This window comes from Aquarana catesbeiana, linkage group LG06 (genome assembly GCF_042186555.1).
Source record: "Aquarana catesbeiana isolate 2022-GZ linkage group LG06, ASM4218655v1, whole genome shotgun sequence".
Taxonomy (NCBI): Eukaryota; Metazoa; Chordata; class Amphibia; order Anura; family Ranidae; genus Aquarana; species Aquarana catesbeiana.
The window spans coordinates 79,198,764-79,214,434 of record NC_133329.1 but is presented as its reverse complement, the minus strand read 5'-3'; the positions used below and the strand labels follow the sequence as shown (position 1 = coordinate 79,214,434).

At 43.6% G+C, this 15,671-nt stretch overlaps 1 protein-coding gene across 2 annotated transcripts in view; it reads left to right on the top strand.

The window, feature by feature from the left end:
• The window catches only part of CFAP70 (cilia and flagella associated protein 70), an 87,154-nt gene that overhangs the window by 14,716 nt on the left and 56,767 nt on the right, over nucleotides 1-15,671 (top strand). For both annotated transcript variants that reach the window (XM_073636289.1, XM_073636288.1), the window contains exons 3-9: nucleotides 1,105-1,291; nucleotides 3,386-3,484; nucleotides 5,427-5,506; nucleotides 7,442-7,618; nucleotides 9,595-9,777; nucleotides 12,582-12,676; nucleotides 13,317-13,416. In XM_073636289.1, the coding sequence (XP_073492390.1) occupies nucleotides 1,105-1,291; nucleotides 3,386-3,484; nucleotides 5,427-5,506; nucleotides 7,442-7,618; nucleotides 9,595-9,777; nucleotides 12,582-12,676; nucleotides 13,317-13,416 (921 nt within the window). The remainder of the gene's footprint in view (nucleotides 1-1,104; nucleotides 1,292-3,385; nucleotides 3,485-5,426; nucleotides 5,507-7,441; nucleotides 7,619-9,594; nucleotides 9,778-12,581; nucleotides 12,677-13,316; nucleotides 13,417-15,671) is intronic.

Below are 15,671 nucleotides of genomic sequence, written 5' to 3'. Positions count from 1 at the left end.
AGAAAGCCTTTTTTAAAAAAAAAATATAAATATAAAGCATTCTCTGATTGGATGAGGTGGAAAGGAGGGGCAGATGACATTGTAATCTCCATCTTGTCCAATCAGAGAATGTCTTGTATTCACTGAAAAAATACAATATGTCCTATTAATGGCAGCGGTGCCAAGCAAGTGTCCCCAGTTTTTCAGTGTGCAGAAGGGAAGCTGCTCACCCAGAAGATTGTGGTTCTTATCGTATATAGCGTGTGCTACTACAGTGATTTGCAGCAGCCCTCTGGATATCCGATGTGGGTACTTACACCGAGCCAAGCTGGCCCAATGTAAGTTTGCAGAAAAGTTCATTCCTGGAGTTCCGCTTTACTGAACAAAGACTTGCAGACACAGACTCTAACACACATTCAAAAGGCGCTGGTAATTACTTGATCATTCAGACAACTTACTGGCTATGGCTAGGTAGCCCCCTTTAAAAACATGGCTACCCTCCAGTGGGTCACTTAAAGCAGAAGACAACAGAAGGAGCACCAAACCAATAAAGCAGCTAAACTATCATTGCCTGATGCTGATACTTTTTGACATATTGGGGTTGATTTACTAAAACTGGAGAGTGCAAAATCGGATGCAGCTGTGGATTGTAGCCAATCAGCTTCTAACTTCAGCTTGTTCAATTATATTTTGAGAATAAAACTTAGAAGCTGATTGGTTTCTATGCAGAGCTGCACCAAATTTTGCACACTCCAATTTTAGTAAATCATCCCCATTGACTCTTCGAATCCAGTCATTTCACACGTAAACAGATTTAGGCAGAAACATTTCTGGGTACTTTCAAGTTCTTACTAAACCTTAATCCCTGATAAAAGGGGAGTGTATGCCCCTGAAATGCGTTGCCTCTTTTATGTGTAAAGCATTAAAAGGATTTGGACGGACTTATGGTTTACCACTCGGTTTGATGCGCCTTTGTCCGTTGTTTTTTCTTGCAGACACTGACTGACAATATAAACAGACTGCCCAAATATCTATCTCAGACAAGTCCTACACCTATGGTTGGCTATTATTATAAACATCTATTGTATTCACCTTCTTCTTTTGTGCTGAATATGCTTTTTACAGAAAGGGGTTAAAGGTGACTCTCCAGTGACTTACCTGAGGTCAGAGTTCAACAATGTTCTCCTGGGTGACTCCCCGAAACTGGAAGCCACCCCAAACCAACAGACTGAGTACAACTTCACCACGAGTTTTGACCTTGGCGGTGAAAGCCCCCATAGCCTGGACGATGTGGCCCACAAACCTTTCATAGGTAAGTTACTCAGCTTGGATACGCTGTTTATTTTACCTAAAAGTGGTAAGAGCCAAACCGTTTTTCTTATCCAGTGTGAAAGATTTCAGCAACTGTAAAGGGCTAAAATTCACAGGTGAGTTTAAAGCAAACCTGTCATGAGTGAAATATGTATGTAACCATTTCCGACCCTTCAGAAAATGTTGCTTGCCCACCTTGCTTACATATTGGATCCATTCATTTCTGAGTCAATGACCCAGAATAATTATAAATTATATAATATGAATAAATTACGTAAACCAGTAATACCTTGGATTACAAGCATAATGCTTTCCAGAAGAATGCTTGTAATCCAAAGCACTCATATATCAAAGCGAGTTTCCCCATAGGAAAAAATGGAAACTCAGATAATGTCAGAAGCCATGAAATCAGGCCAAGACAGAAGTACAGTTAAATCACACTTGTTTAATAATTAAAGTAAAAAGAACAAACATAGTCAAAACATAGCCAAGGTTCAGTAAACGGAATGGATAGTCAGCCAAGCCAGAAGTCAGGGATCAATGTAGTGGAACAGCAAGCAGAATCTGGAGCCAGATGAGATGTCAGCAAAGCAAGTCTTGAACTGGATCGCAGGAGATGGTTTCTGTAATGTTGACCAAGGCGAAGGCAGAGATCCTCTGGACTGGACGGCTTAGGTAGGCAGGACTGACAAGCAGGATATCATCAACAGCTGAGTAACTGTGGAGAGACAGGAGTTGGCAATTAGCCAACAGCTGAGCAGCCAGCTCAGAGAAGGAAGGGCAGAGCCCAGCCCTGACAGATAATCTGTTCCACAGCCACTGTTTTTTTTTTTTTCTGCAGTACTGCATGTGGCCAGAGGTGCCGGGGCACCAGAGACACTCGAAGATGCTCGGAGATACTCGGAAACTGAGTTTCCGAGTGTCTCCGAGCATCATCGGCGCCCCCGCACCTCTGGCCAAATGCAGTACTGCACACCCCACCGCAGAGACTTGAATCCTGCTCGTATTGCAAGACAATGCTTGCAAAGCGAGTCAGGATTTTTTTTTTAAACCGCTCCTATTGCGAAATGTTCGTAAACCACATTGCTCGCAATCCGAGGTTCCATTGTAAATTATATAATAAGTATAAATGATATTACAGTGTAGAAGCGGCTACTTCTACTATGACCAACAGCACTGACTTTTGTATATAACATCCTCTACCTGCAGATCAGTCTGCTTAGAAGTACTTTTGATTCCATTTAACGTTCTGCCAATTCACCCAGCCCTGATAAAGGTGGATTGTGTGGTCCCCGAAACGCGTTGGAAGGCCTACTTGTTGTAACCTGTTAAACAATAAAAACTTTGGACTCCAAAGGATTTTTTATTTGGTGCTCTCTTTGACCTATTACACTTGGATTTCTCAACTTGGATGAATGTCCTCTCCTGGGTCTTTGTGGTGAGCTGCTGAATAATGGAGTTTTGATAATCTGTGTCCAGCACCCCTCGACCACTACCTCTAGTTCCTTATTGCTATTTGTGTCAACACTGGGGAGATTCCCCTTCTCTATTTGTCCTGGTGAGCATCGCAACAGAGACAAAAAGTTAGAAGAAATTTGAATCTGCCAATTAAAACACTTTTTGTGTGCAAAATCTCAGAATTCCATTCTGTTGGAAAGCTATCTTTCATTTGCTGTTGTGTCTCCAGGACAGGAAGCAAACAAAAACATAACCAGGTGGTCACTGGTAGCAATAAATAAAATGGCAAAAGTTTTAAATCTTCCATCGTTTATTGAAAATTAAAAAAAAGTCCAATGATCAGAATAAGGACAGACATATTGAGAAAAAAACAATTCACAGTAGGTATTCAGGGTCTGAACAGGCTGGAGTCAGACAAGCCTGATTCTAGGAGGTGAGCAGATCAGGCACTCACTGAATGTCCAGCAGTCTACTTGAAGACTTCCTTGATTAAGACAGGTGTGCACAGCAAATGCTTAAACTGCAGTGTTGACTAATAACCGACAGGTGATGAAAGATCAAGCCTGATTGTTACATAATTCTTTCTGATTAGTAATAATTCTTTCTGATTGGTAATACTCACCTCCTCTACTTGCAGTCACTGTCATTGAGATACTGCCCAAGGAGAAGAAGCAGAAAGAGGAGAAGACAGTTGTTCTGGGGCAGGCAGCTGTGGATCTGCTTCCTCTGCTACAAGGTGGGGAATGTTTATGCTTCTTCCTTTTAATTTGCTCCTATTGAGTTTTTATATTACTTACAAGCTCCACCTAGCCACAGGAAGGTAAAAATTGAAGTGACATGGTTGAAAAAAAGTGAAAGAGAGAAAATGAAAAAGGAGAGAGAGCGATAAAGAGCAAAAAAAAAAAAGCAGGCCATAGATGATATGATTTTCTTTCCTTCCACCAGGGGTGGAAGAAGAGAACATCATTCGATTCCCCCATTAACACAGTCAATGTTGATGGGGAATGCCTCCCGCTGCGCTATTGTATTCTGCCAGCAGGGGGCGCGGGGAGCATTCCTGGCTATCAGAATGCAATCTTTACTGGCGGTGGCTATTGCTGTACCCAAGTCCATTAATGCATCAACTTGAGTACAATCAGCCTGCCCATATATGGATCGAAATTTAGCTAGTCCCTACTGAACCGGTTGAATTTTGATCCATGTATGGTTGGCTAAAGTCAAAAAGACATTGTCACTTGCAAATCAGGAAAAAATGAGTGTCTGCTGATAGTCCGTCCCTTCAGACTTTTATACTTATGGATCAACCCCAGCTTAGACGGGATGGCATCATGGCACAAATTATATTGATTTCATGTGTGTATTCTTTTGTTGCATTTTTTAGCCTTCATGATAGGAGTGACTTCTACCTGAAACGCGTTGGTTCTATATGTTTGTTGTATATTGTTCTCAATGTTTGGGACTAATAATTCCTGATTTGGCATGTCTTAGATCCTTTTTAGTTACATTACAAAGCAAGAAAACTGTGGAATATCCCTTGGTGTGTAGAAGCTGCCAGCCCAGAATTCAGAAATCCTGTTCCTACTCCACTGCAACACTATTGGATAGCAACACTAATTGTACAATTTTAGGGTCCAGTGGTACTTATCCATGGCATGTGACCGTGTTCAGGCCTGCTAATTGGCCAATCACACCTGAGTACTGACAAAAAAGGGGAGGTCACGTGCTCCCCCGTACCCGGAGTCCCCATTTTATTAGCAAGGGCAAGGGAGCATGGCTGGTTAAGTACACTACATGATTGGAGAGTGGGCTGACATGACAATTTGGGCCAAGTTGCCATACACACAAGTGGGGAGGTGCAATGTGGTGTGGTGGCAGTAAACACTCAAAGTCCAGATTCAGCAACACAATTGTATTGTAATTAAAGTCCAAACAAGCAAAATTACCCTGAGGTAAGACAACCCAACCTGGCACATTCACAGAATGTTGCAAAAAACTGTATACAGAAGGTCTCGGATTCTCCGATGGCATCTGTCTCGAGGGATAGAATGCGGCCTGGCCGGTCTGTGCCCAAATGGAAAGGCTTCCAGGAAGGTTAGAGTGTCCCTGCTCTTTCTGTACTCATCTGGAACCTCTCCCTACTGCTAATACTGTCACTATCAGGTGGGTGACCTGGCCGTACTCTACCCACACATAAAATGTGTGCCAAGCCTGGGAGCCAGGGTCTTAAATAGACTCTGCCTGACCCAAGATGGCCACCATAGTCACATGGGGTGGCAGCATCCAATCAGATAGCTTCCACAGTGACCCAGGAAGCCATAGAGAAACAATGTTTCTCTCGACCTTCTCTCTCTGCAATGCCGCTGCAGTTAAGCACCACCTGCAGTGGAGAAAGTACTGCACCTGCCTACACACATATTACAATTCGACCGCTCAGTCTAATCTAAAATATTGTATATTTTAACAAAAACTTCCTAAACTATTCATTAAATGTGTTAATTTAATTCCCAGTCACACTATATAATTATTGCAGATCGAAAGTAGATGGTACAGTCCAACTGTAACGTGCTGAGCTTTAGAGAGAAATAACTACAGTATATAGATGAAGGGGGGGGAGAAAAAGAGATACGTTCCTATCTTTCTATACTGTAAATCTTGACTGCATAAACCCGTTTGTTTAGGTGAATGTAATTTTAAGATGACGGTGCCACTGCATCCAGCAACTGGCTCTCCACTGGAAAACATTCACCCAGATGCCAAGGTATTTATACCACACTGAAGGTTCAACTGGTGTACTTTGTGTTCATTGAATTCATTTTAATGCTTTTCATTTTAATTTCCCTTGGTTGAGGCCTTTCGTGATCTTGCTTTTTGTGGTGTCCCTATAGCACTAGTTTGTCCTGCTGGAACCATCGTGTGAATTTGGTAATAGATTTGGTGTACCATCAGAACAATGGTTGTCAACTTACAAAGTTTATGGAGCCTCAACTATGGCCCCTGACATTACCCATAAGGCTGCTCAGTATACTGTATATAATATGACTACAGACATACTAAAAGAAATGATTGTCAGAGACTCTGGACTTGCTACGGGTTTTGTTGGAGATTTAAAGGATACAGCAGAAGACAGTGGGAGACTGAGGACATGTACCTTGAAGTTAGTAGAGATCCTGCTAATACCCTTATACAAGTCAATGCTTGCAGGTTTTACACCCATGATCTAGAGCAGTGGTATCCAAACTGTGGTCCAGGGGCCGGATGTGGTCCTTTATTTCCCTTTATCCATCCCTTAAGGCACTACTTGAGCCACTGTGGCCACTGGTACAAGGCACTACCCCCCCCCCCCCATCCCCCATGACACCAACAATAGGTCACTATTCCTCCCACTGACACCAGCTATGGGACACCATTCCTCTCACTGATACCAATAATGGGGCACTATTACTCCCACTGATACCAATAATGGGGCACTTTTCCTCCCACTGAATCCAATGATGGGGTACTATTCCTCCCACTGAATCCAATGATGGGGTACTATTCCTCCCACTGAATCCAATGATGGGGTACTATTCCTCCCACTGAATCCAATGATGGGGTACTATTCCTCCCACTGAATCCAATGATGGGACACTATTCCTCCCACTGAATCCAATGATGGGACACTATTCCTCCCACTGATACCAATAATGGGCCAGTATTCCTCCCACTGATACCAATGATGGGACACTATTCCTCCCACCGAATCCAATTATGGGACACTATTCCTCCCACTGAATCCAATGATGGGACATTATTACTCCCACTAATAGCCATAATGGGGCACTATTCCTGCCACTGATACCAATGATGAGGCCCTATTCCTCCCACTGATATTAATGATGGGGCACTATTCCTCCCACTGATATTAATGATGGGGCACTATTCCTAATACTAATACCAATGCTGGGAAACTATTTCTCCCACTGGCACTAATGATGGGGTTCTACTACTCTCACTGACACCAATGATGGGGCATTGTTTACTCTCAGGGCATTTTCTACTCATTTTCTACTCTACGCCACGGTCCAGCCCCCTCAACGTTTCAAGAGGATGAAATATTGCCCCAAGGGTTGAATAAAAGCAAGCAAAGGGCCACATCCAGCCCTCGACCGCAGTTTGGAGACCACTGATCTAGAGACACCTGTAGTATTTGGGCATACTAGAAAACCTGCTATGAAAAAATATGCAGGCTGAATGTTGACCCTTATTTTTGAAAATTAGAGTTGCTTGGCTGTCTGGCTGATCCTTTGAACCTCTTACTTTTTGTGTCGTTGAAAAAAGTTTAAAGACTTTTATTCACTGCATTCTGGTTTTGGGTCAGTGAATCAGAAATTCACGGATTTAATTTTATCCAAGTGATCTTGGAAGTTCCTAGAAACTAAAATGAGGGCTTTGCGATTCCACCCAGGGTAATGGGGAAGCTGAGTTTAGTTTCCATTTTTCATAGGCATGCAGTGTGCTCTGTTTTAGCCAAGGCTGGCAATAGTGCTTTCTGTTCTGGAGCCTTTACTTACCAACTCTCCGATTTAATAACGGTGACCTGAACCACATGACCTTGGATGATATTCAAATGAGATCCTTAAGCTTTTACTCAGGGTATTAGTGGAGCTGAGTTGAATCCTCCTTTTTCATATGCATACACTGATTTCTTTTTAAGCCGAGTCTGGAGGTGGCGGTCTCTGTCCCGGAGCCTTTATTTACCGAGTCACAAATTAATGATGGGAATCTGATTCGAGTGACCATGGAAGCTGCTTACTGTGTCCCCGAGTCCTGGAACCCACAAGGGCCACAGTACAACTATGTCACCAGCCTTCAGCTACCATCTTTGGGAGAGGTGAGAAATAAACCATCCAGGGTAACCCAAGGAAGGATACTTTTTATAAATGTAAAAGGTGGGAAATGAAATAAAGATAATTTCTAGAATGTGATTCTCTTCATAGTTGAGAATCACATTCTAGAAATTATCTTTTCGACCCTAAATGAGCCATTCATGCGCAAAATGATTTGTCCTTCAGTTAGCCATAGCTCCCAACTGTCCCTGATTTCGAGGGACTGTCCTTGATTTGGAGCAATGTCTCTCATTCCTCCTCATTTGTCCCTCATTTTGGTGTGATCTATATAGATGTTTTTAAAATGCACTTTTTATCTATCAAAAAGTGTTTTCCAGCGCTAAACCTTTCATCTGATTTCTAAATTGCTGCATTTGTAAATTCCAAAAGCAAAATTAAATGAATAGTAGTGGTAAAAAAGCACTTGCGGGGTTAACCAAACTTCGTTTTTTTTTTCAGCCCCTTGCTGCTCTCTGGCTCCCACTTCTCTCTCCTAGGTGGAGCCCTCCCAACTTTTTGAGATGGGAATGAGGGACACCTATCAGCAAAAGTATGCAGGCATAGGACACACCTCTTGCCACGCCCCCTTAAAGAGAATTGTACAAAAAAACTATGATTGGTTAAACCCACAAGTGCTTTTTTTACTTCTTCTATTCCTTTAAAGGGGTTGTAAAGGTAAAAGTTTTTTCACCTTAATGCATTCTATGCATTAGGGTGAAAAAACTTCCGACAATACCACCGCCCTCAGCCCCCCCCGTTTTACTTACCTGACCCCTCTAAAGTCCCGCGCTCGCTCCCGACATCCATTTCACCGCTCAGCCTGGCCGCTGATTGGCTACAGTGGATGGATTGAAAGCAGCGCAGCCATTGGCTCGCGCTGCTGTCAATCACATCCAATGACGCGGTGCGCCGGGGGCGGGGCCGAGTGATACAGTGAGCGGCTATAGCCGCCGGCTGTATCACGGGAGCGCGCCCGCAAGAACTAACCACCATGCGAGGGAGCTCGCATTAAGGTGGTGAGTCCTTGCGGGGAGGAGCTAAAACAGCCGCCGAGGGACCCCAGAAGACCAGGTTCGGGGCCACTCTGTGCAGAACGAGCTGCACAGTGAAGGTAAGTATAACGTTTGTTATTTAAAAAAAAAAAATTACCTTTACAACCCCTTTAAATTGGCTTTTGGAATTTACAAATACAGCAATTTAGAAATCAAATGAAAGGTTTAGTGCTGGAAAACAGTTTTTGATAGATGAAAAGTGCATTTTATATACAACTATATAGATCAGACCAAAATGAGGGACAAATGAGGAGGAATGAGAGACAGAGGGACATTGCTCCAAATCAGGGAAAGTCCCTCGAAATCAGGGACAGTTGGGAGCCATGCTACACTTTAAAGTGGTTTTCAAGGCTCAATCTGTGTGCAGGAGCCCCCCGAGCCCCCCCTATTTGAGCTCTTTCTCAAACCATCGATGTGCATGAGAGCAGAGCCTCTCCAGGGTCTCTTCCTCCTTTTTGGAGGCAGCAGCGTGAGCCATTTCCCTCTACTGTCAATCATAGCCAGTGAGCCAATGAGGACAGGGCGGGGGGCGAGCCGCGCTCCATGTGTGAATGGACACACAGAGCAGAGGCTTGGGAGCAAGCCTTCTCAGGTGCTCCTCTAGCAAGCTGCTTACTATGGGGGAACTTGGCAGGAGGGAGGGGTAAGGAGCTATGGCAGGAGACCCAGAGAAGAGGATGATCGTGGCTGCTCCTGTGCAAAACCATTACACAGAGCAGGTAAGTATACAGTGTTTGCTATTTAAAAAAAAAAATAGCCTTTAATATCACTTTAAGCTTGGGTTTTATTGCAAGCAGACAGTTTGGTGGCAGGGGTGATTTGGAAAAAAATGGAACCACCCAATAAGCATATTTGCTATTTTTTTCCAGAAAAGACGAAACCTAGTTGTTCAACTTTTCTTGGTCCTTCTTGTTTTTCTCCCGACACAGAAGGACCTCTATTTGATCTTCTCAAACGGAGCCCTGAAGGCAGGCGGGGAGAGTGAGCCTGTGTCCAGGCAGAAGAGATGGCCAATGAGCGGTATCATGGCGCCAGGAGCTCAGCATATCCCAGAATCGTTGATTTTAGGGGGAGCATATGAAGAGGAAGACGGAGAGATGAATCGCAAAGAGGTTAGATAGTTACAGGGATGAAAAAAGATTCTTATTCATCATGTACAACTAAGAAAGAAAGAAAACTCAATAGGCTCAATTCACAAAGCTTTAACACCTAGTTTTGCCACATGAACAATTTTCAAATCTTATCTGATTCCTCTAAAAATAACTGTCACTTTTTTGAATGTGTTAGCTTTATGAATGGAACCTAATGCATCAAACTTTTTCAGGGGCACTCTTAGGTAGTTGCAAGTTTAATTGGCAGACTCCGAGACTTCAACAGGAGGACAGCCATGCAGGGAAAGGCATCCAGCGAGACGCCACATCTGCATGTGCAGGAATGCTGTCTACTATGGCAACAGTCTTTAACAGTTCGTAACACAAAGTGTAACAGTTCTTTCACTTCCACTACAATCACTTCTTGTAGTTCTTCAGCACACTGAGCTCCCGGTCTCTCACTAGACCATCTAATTCACTGCCACTAAATCTCTTGAGCTCCTCCAATATTCAGGGTGGTATCTTCCTCAAGCGTCACCCCCGCCTCTCTGCTGGTCCCTAGCTTGGCACTCAAGATACCTCTCAAGCTTCACCACACTGGCCCTCTCGGTCCCTAGCTTGACACACAAGGCTGCTCTGCAAGTGTCACCTCCACTGGCTGGGTCCCTGGCTTGATCAACGCCTGAAGTTTCCCGATTCTTCACCGTCCCCGGTTGGTAAGAATGCTGATCTGGTACTTGCTTCACTTACTCACTGTGGTCCCTGGTAATAAGGTGGTTGGTCCCTGATTGGTGACAGCTTCCCTTCTACCTCCGACCACGATAAGTTCTCCGGCCGGCAGAACCGTCACTTTTGGTTGGACTGCAAGCCGCAATCTCAACCCAGCGCTGCTCTCTTGCTTCTGGATAGGCCCTCAGACAGCCTAGCAGCCAGATGTGCCCGGGATAGGACCAATCTCCGGCCTTGCAGCCTGGGCAGTACAACACATGTCCACTCAGACAGCCGGCCAGGTGGCACAGAACAGTGATCACCTGACTCCACCAAAATATATAGGTCCTCCCAGCAGGCCAAGGGATTTAAGAAAACCCCTGCCCATTGGCTGAGATACCCTATATACCCATAATCTGACCTTGCATTGCCCTTCTCATATCTAATGCCACCAGGTACCCGGCCCCCTAGTGGCAAAAGAGAGAAGTGCAGCAATTATAGACTAATGCCCCATACACACATTCGGATTTTCCGACGGAAAATGTGTGATAGGACCTTGTTGTCGGAAATTCCGACCGTGTGTAGGTTCCATCACACATTTTCCATCGGATTTTCCGACACACAAAGTTTGAGAGCAGGATATAAAATTTTCCGACAACAAAATCCGTTGTCGGAAATTCCGATCGTGTGTACACAAATCCGACGGACAAAGTGCCACGCATGCTCAGAATAAATAAAGAGATGAAAGCTATTGGCCACTGCCCCGTTTATAGTCCCGACGTACGTGTTTTACGCCACCGCGTTTAGAACGATCGGATTTTCCGACAACTTTGTGTGACCGTGTGTATGGGGCATTAGAGTGAAATCAATTGATCCTCAACAATTAGCCAAGGTACCTGGCAGGTAAATTTTTGAGGAGCAACCCTGCCTAAACACCAGGGTGCTACATCACCATCATCGATCAAGACTCATTTTATTGAAAAGTTCTGCTCTGCATGTTGCCCAAGTACTCCGTTACGGATCGGTACTACTGGGTTAAAGCAGGCGGGGAGGAGGCAATATGGCTCCTTGCCGCCTATCAAATGTTTTGTGAAGAGCGCTCCAAATGTTAACTGCTCTTCAGAGAGCAAAGCACATTTCAACTAGTCCTAATTTACAGTGAATAAATGGTAGGCGCTCTGAGGCTTCCTGTTTAATGACAAACTGAAGCATAGTAAACACTATGCTTCAATGATGATTGAACACAGGAGCGATCAATACTAATCGCTTACTGTGTTCATTCAGGAAATGAAGGGGACCGTAAATATTACATATTTACTCCTCTGCCCAACTTTCCCCGCTCTTCATCCAAAAACAACACGCTATGTGCCCACAGCAGCTGGAAGGAGAGGAGGGAAGCCTACAGTGCTGCAGGGAAAGGGGAGCACGCAGGGAGGTCCAACAGCAGGTAGAAGGGGGCGCAGATCCTAGAACTGATCCCCCTAAAGTGGAGAGAAAAAGAAGAGTAGAAGCCAACAGCACTGCAGGGGGATTCACAAGAACCCCAAGTGTCAGCAATAAGGCAGTACAGCCGGTCCTCCTGCTCAACAGGTGCCTGGGCCCCGCTTTTAAACTGATGGGGCCCGGGCCCAGTACAGGAGGGCTGGCTGTACTGCTTTATTGGCAGCCCTGCCTGAGGTGTCATCAAAGAGCCTTTATATATTCGGCTATACTAGTATGCCTAGAGCAGACGCTGCACATAATTTCCTAGCATTTTGTGGAACTACATGTCCCATGATTCCTCAGCACTGTAATCATGGCCACCAGATGAGCTTTGTGTGCAATGGGCAGAGTTAGGCAATGCAGGGAGAAGCCAGGTGGACTGATCCCAATTAATTTTAATATTCTCATCCACATAACTCTTCGCAATTTATGGAACTGCATATTCTGTACTCATTTCAGTTTTTGAAAAACAAGCATGACCCTGTATCAAATCACACTGCACTGGGAAAATAGAAGGTAGAATCTGATTTGTTGCTAATGACAAGTACAGTTCTTCCTTCAGACATGTTCACATATCAGTAATCTATATCAGGGAATATAAATTATATAAAAATGTTCCTGTGCACCATCTGCAGGACAAAGAGTTCCGCATGGAAGCCGAAACCCAACGTAAGAGAGTGATGTGGGACACAGAGAGGAGGTGCTACCTTGATAAGCCTGCCCTGACCAGGTAATGTGTAGAATCCTGTCTTCTATAATTGGGAATTATAATGATTTTTCATTATTTATTCATGTTTATGCATTTTATAAACTGATATTATAGCTCTATAATAAAAAATCTATGTTTTTTTTTTTTATTATACAAAGAAACATATCATTTAGGGCACACCCATAACACTAGATTCACTATGGTTTTTCTAGCTTGCTTTTGACTGCCTCTCTGTGATTGAAACTCTGTCTGAACAGAGCAGGCAGGAAGGGATGGGGAGGAGTCATTGCTATGACCCATTCAGTTTGAGATACTGAGCTCTGTAAGCAAAGGTAAAAACTAGAGTATGTGAAAAAAGGGAGCCAAGAGCTAGAAAAGACAAAATATTCATAGGTATTATTTTAGGTTACTTGGATTTAAACAATATAGATATTTTTAAAATGTGGTGCAAGCCAATGTGACCCCATCTCTATCCATGACTAAGGCCTAAGCGCCGAAACACATTGGGCCCCTGTGTGGATTTTATGCGTTGCTCTGCTCAAATAAAGACGATCTGTTTGTGGATTTTACCAAAGTTCTGGCATTTCTTCAAGATTCAAATGTGACTCCATCTCCTTCACATGCAGTATAACTCATATGAATGACAAGGGTGTGTTCACAGCTTACAGAAGCGGATAGCGGAGTGCCGTTACTGGCCGGTAGAGATAATGAGAACACCAATTTCAACCGCCAGCAAATCTAAAGCAGGCAAGGCGGAAAAGGTGAGTACACTGAATCTAAGTCTAACTATATATATATATTACATTATGGCAACATCATTATGCAAGGTGCTACAAACCAGTATAAGAGCCTTGGATGGAACATATAGACACTATGCTTTTTCCCAAATTAGTAGTGAGTGATCTTGCAATCTAAAATAATGATCTTCAAAATAAAATAAATGTCGCACAATTCGATCGTGTGTGGGCTCCAGCGGACTTTTTTCTCCCAAAATCCGACGGACCTAGAAATAAAACATGTTTCAAATCTTTGCGACGGACTCGAGTCCGGTCGAAAAATCCGTTCGTCTGTATGCTAGTCTGACGGACTAAAACTGACGCTAGGGCAGCTATTGGCTACTGGCTATCAACTTCCTTATTTTAGTCCGGTCGTACGTCATCACGTACGAATCCATCCTTTGGTGTGATCGTGTGTAGGCAAGTCCATTCGTTAGGAAAGTCCGTCGGAAGTCCGCCGAAAGTCCGTCGGATAGACCGTCGGACCAGTCCGGTCGAAAAGTTTGCTCGTGTGTACGCGGCATTAGGGAATATGTATGCTTTTCAAAGAGAATGATCCTATTGAGATCTACAATCCAATTGGACACAGTCGGTGGATGTGGAGAGGTCCACTTAAGAGCAATCTGTCTACGGGCAACAAAAACAAAAAGTGCGCGCCTTATAGTATTATCGGTAGGGGAGGCGTCTTCCCCTTTAAACATTCCCAGAAGAATGAAGAATTCTGGGATATGGTGGAAAGAGTCAGAGACTTGTGCTGGAGAGGGTTCCTGCCATCAGCCTGACCAATGGTCATGGCAGGCTTTGATTAACATGTTCTCCTGGAACTGTGACAAGCTTTTCTAGCTCTGTACTGGACATCTCTGAGAGTAATAACTTTGTTTTTATTACTTTAAGATCAATTAGGCTTAAATATTTAAGGGCAAAAATTAAAAAAAGCAAAAAAAAAACCAAAACATAAATACCGATCCAAGTTGGTCCACCCTTTTCTTCCACAAAACTCAGATGCTAGCTCTTAACTGAAGAATGTCTACACTCTGCTAAAACCACTTTTATTGATACAGTGGGAGGAAGGAAACGTCCAACACCTTTTAAACTAAACAGCGCGTAACCATAATGGATGTGTATCAATAAAAGTGGTTTTATCATAATGCAGTCATCCACTTATTCCTGCACTTGAAACTTTTTTTTTTTTTTTTTTTTTTTTTTTAAGTTTAGATAGAATGGAGAGGGGTTTAAAACCCTTGTCAGGTTCTTATTGCTGTCTGTGGCTTCATTAGGGAAATTCATCCTCTCTTTTTGTCTTCGTGACTGTTACCACCAAGAGTGAAAGTAAAAGAAAATCCCAAATTTTGAGTGGTCACCAGAACAGGAGAAGAGGCAAAATATTCCAATGGGGAAACTAGTTCTGGTGGCAATCAGGTATTCCATCATTTTGGAGGGATTTCCTCCCTCTTCCTGTTGCAGCTATGGGACAGGAAGTGAATGGATCTCTCCCACTATGGGACACCGCTGGTTAAAAAAAAAAAAAAACGTGACAGGGGTTATGACCCTCCCTTATTCTACCCAAATGAAAAAAAAAAAGTTTTGCCTATTATTTCTACTTTTATGCACTAGGCCGATTGTATTGGTGCTGCTGGACTGGGGATTAAGCAAAGTTATGCATCAGACTGGCACTGTTGACCCTTTTCTGTTTAATTGAGTGCAGGTTATCATCTCTTGGGCTGTCTTCTTCTTTCTTCTTCCTTCTTTTTTTCTTCTTCTTCCTTCTTTCTTTATTCTTCCTATCTTCCTTCTACTGTCTTATCAAACCTTATGGGCCGTACACAAGATAGGATTTTCCGACAACAAATGTTCGATGTGAGCTTGTTGTCGGAAATTCCGACCGTGTGTATGCTCCATCGGACATTTGCTGTTGGAATTTCTGACAACAGCTGTTTGAGAGCAGGTTCTCAAATTTTCCGACAAGATTTGTTGTCAGAAATTCCGGGCGTGTGTACACAATTCCGACGCACAAAAGTCCACGCATGCTCGGAATCAAGCAAGAGCCGCACTGGCTATTGAACTTTATTTTCTCGGCTCGTCGCACGTGTTGTATGTCACCGCGTTCTTGATGTTCGGAATTTCCGACAACATTTGTGTGACCGTGTGTATGCAAGACAACTTTGAGCCAACATTCGTTGGAAAAAAATCCACGGTTTTGTTGTCGGAATGTCCGATCGTGTGTACCTAGCATAAGGCTG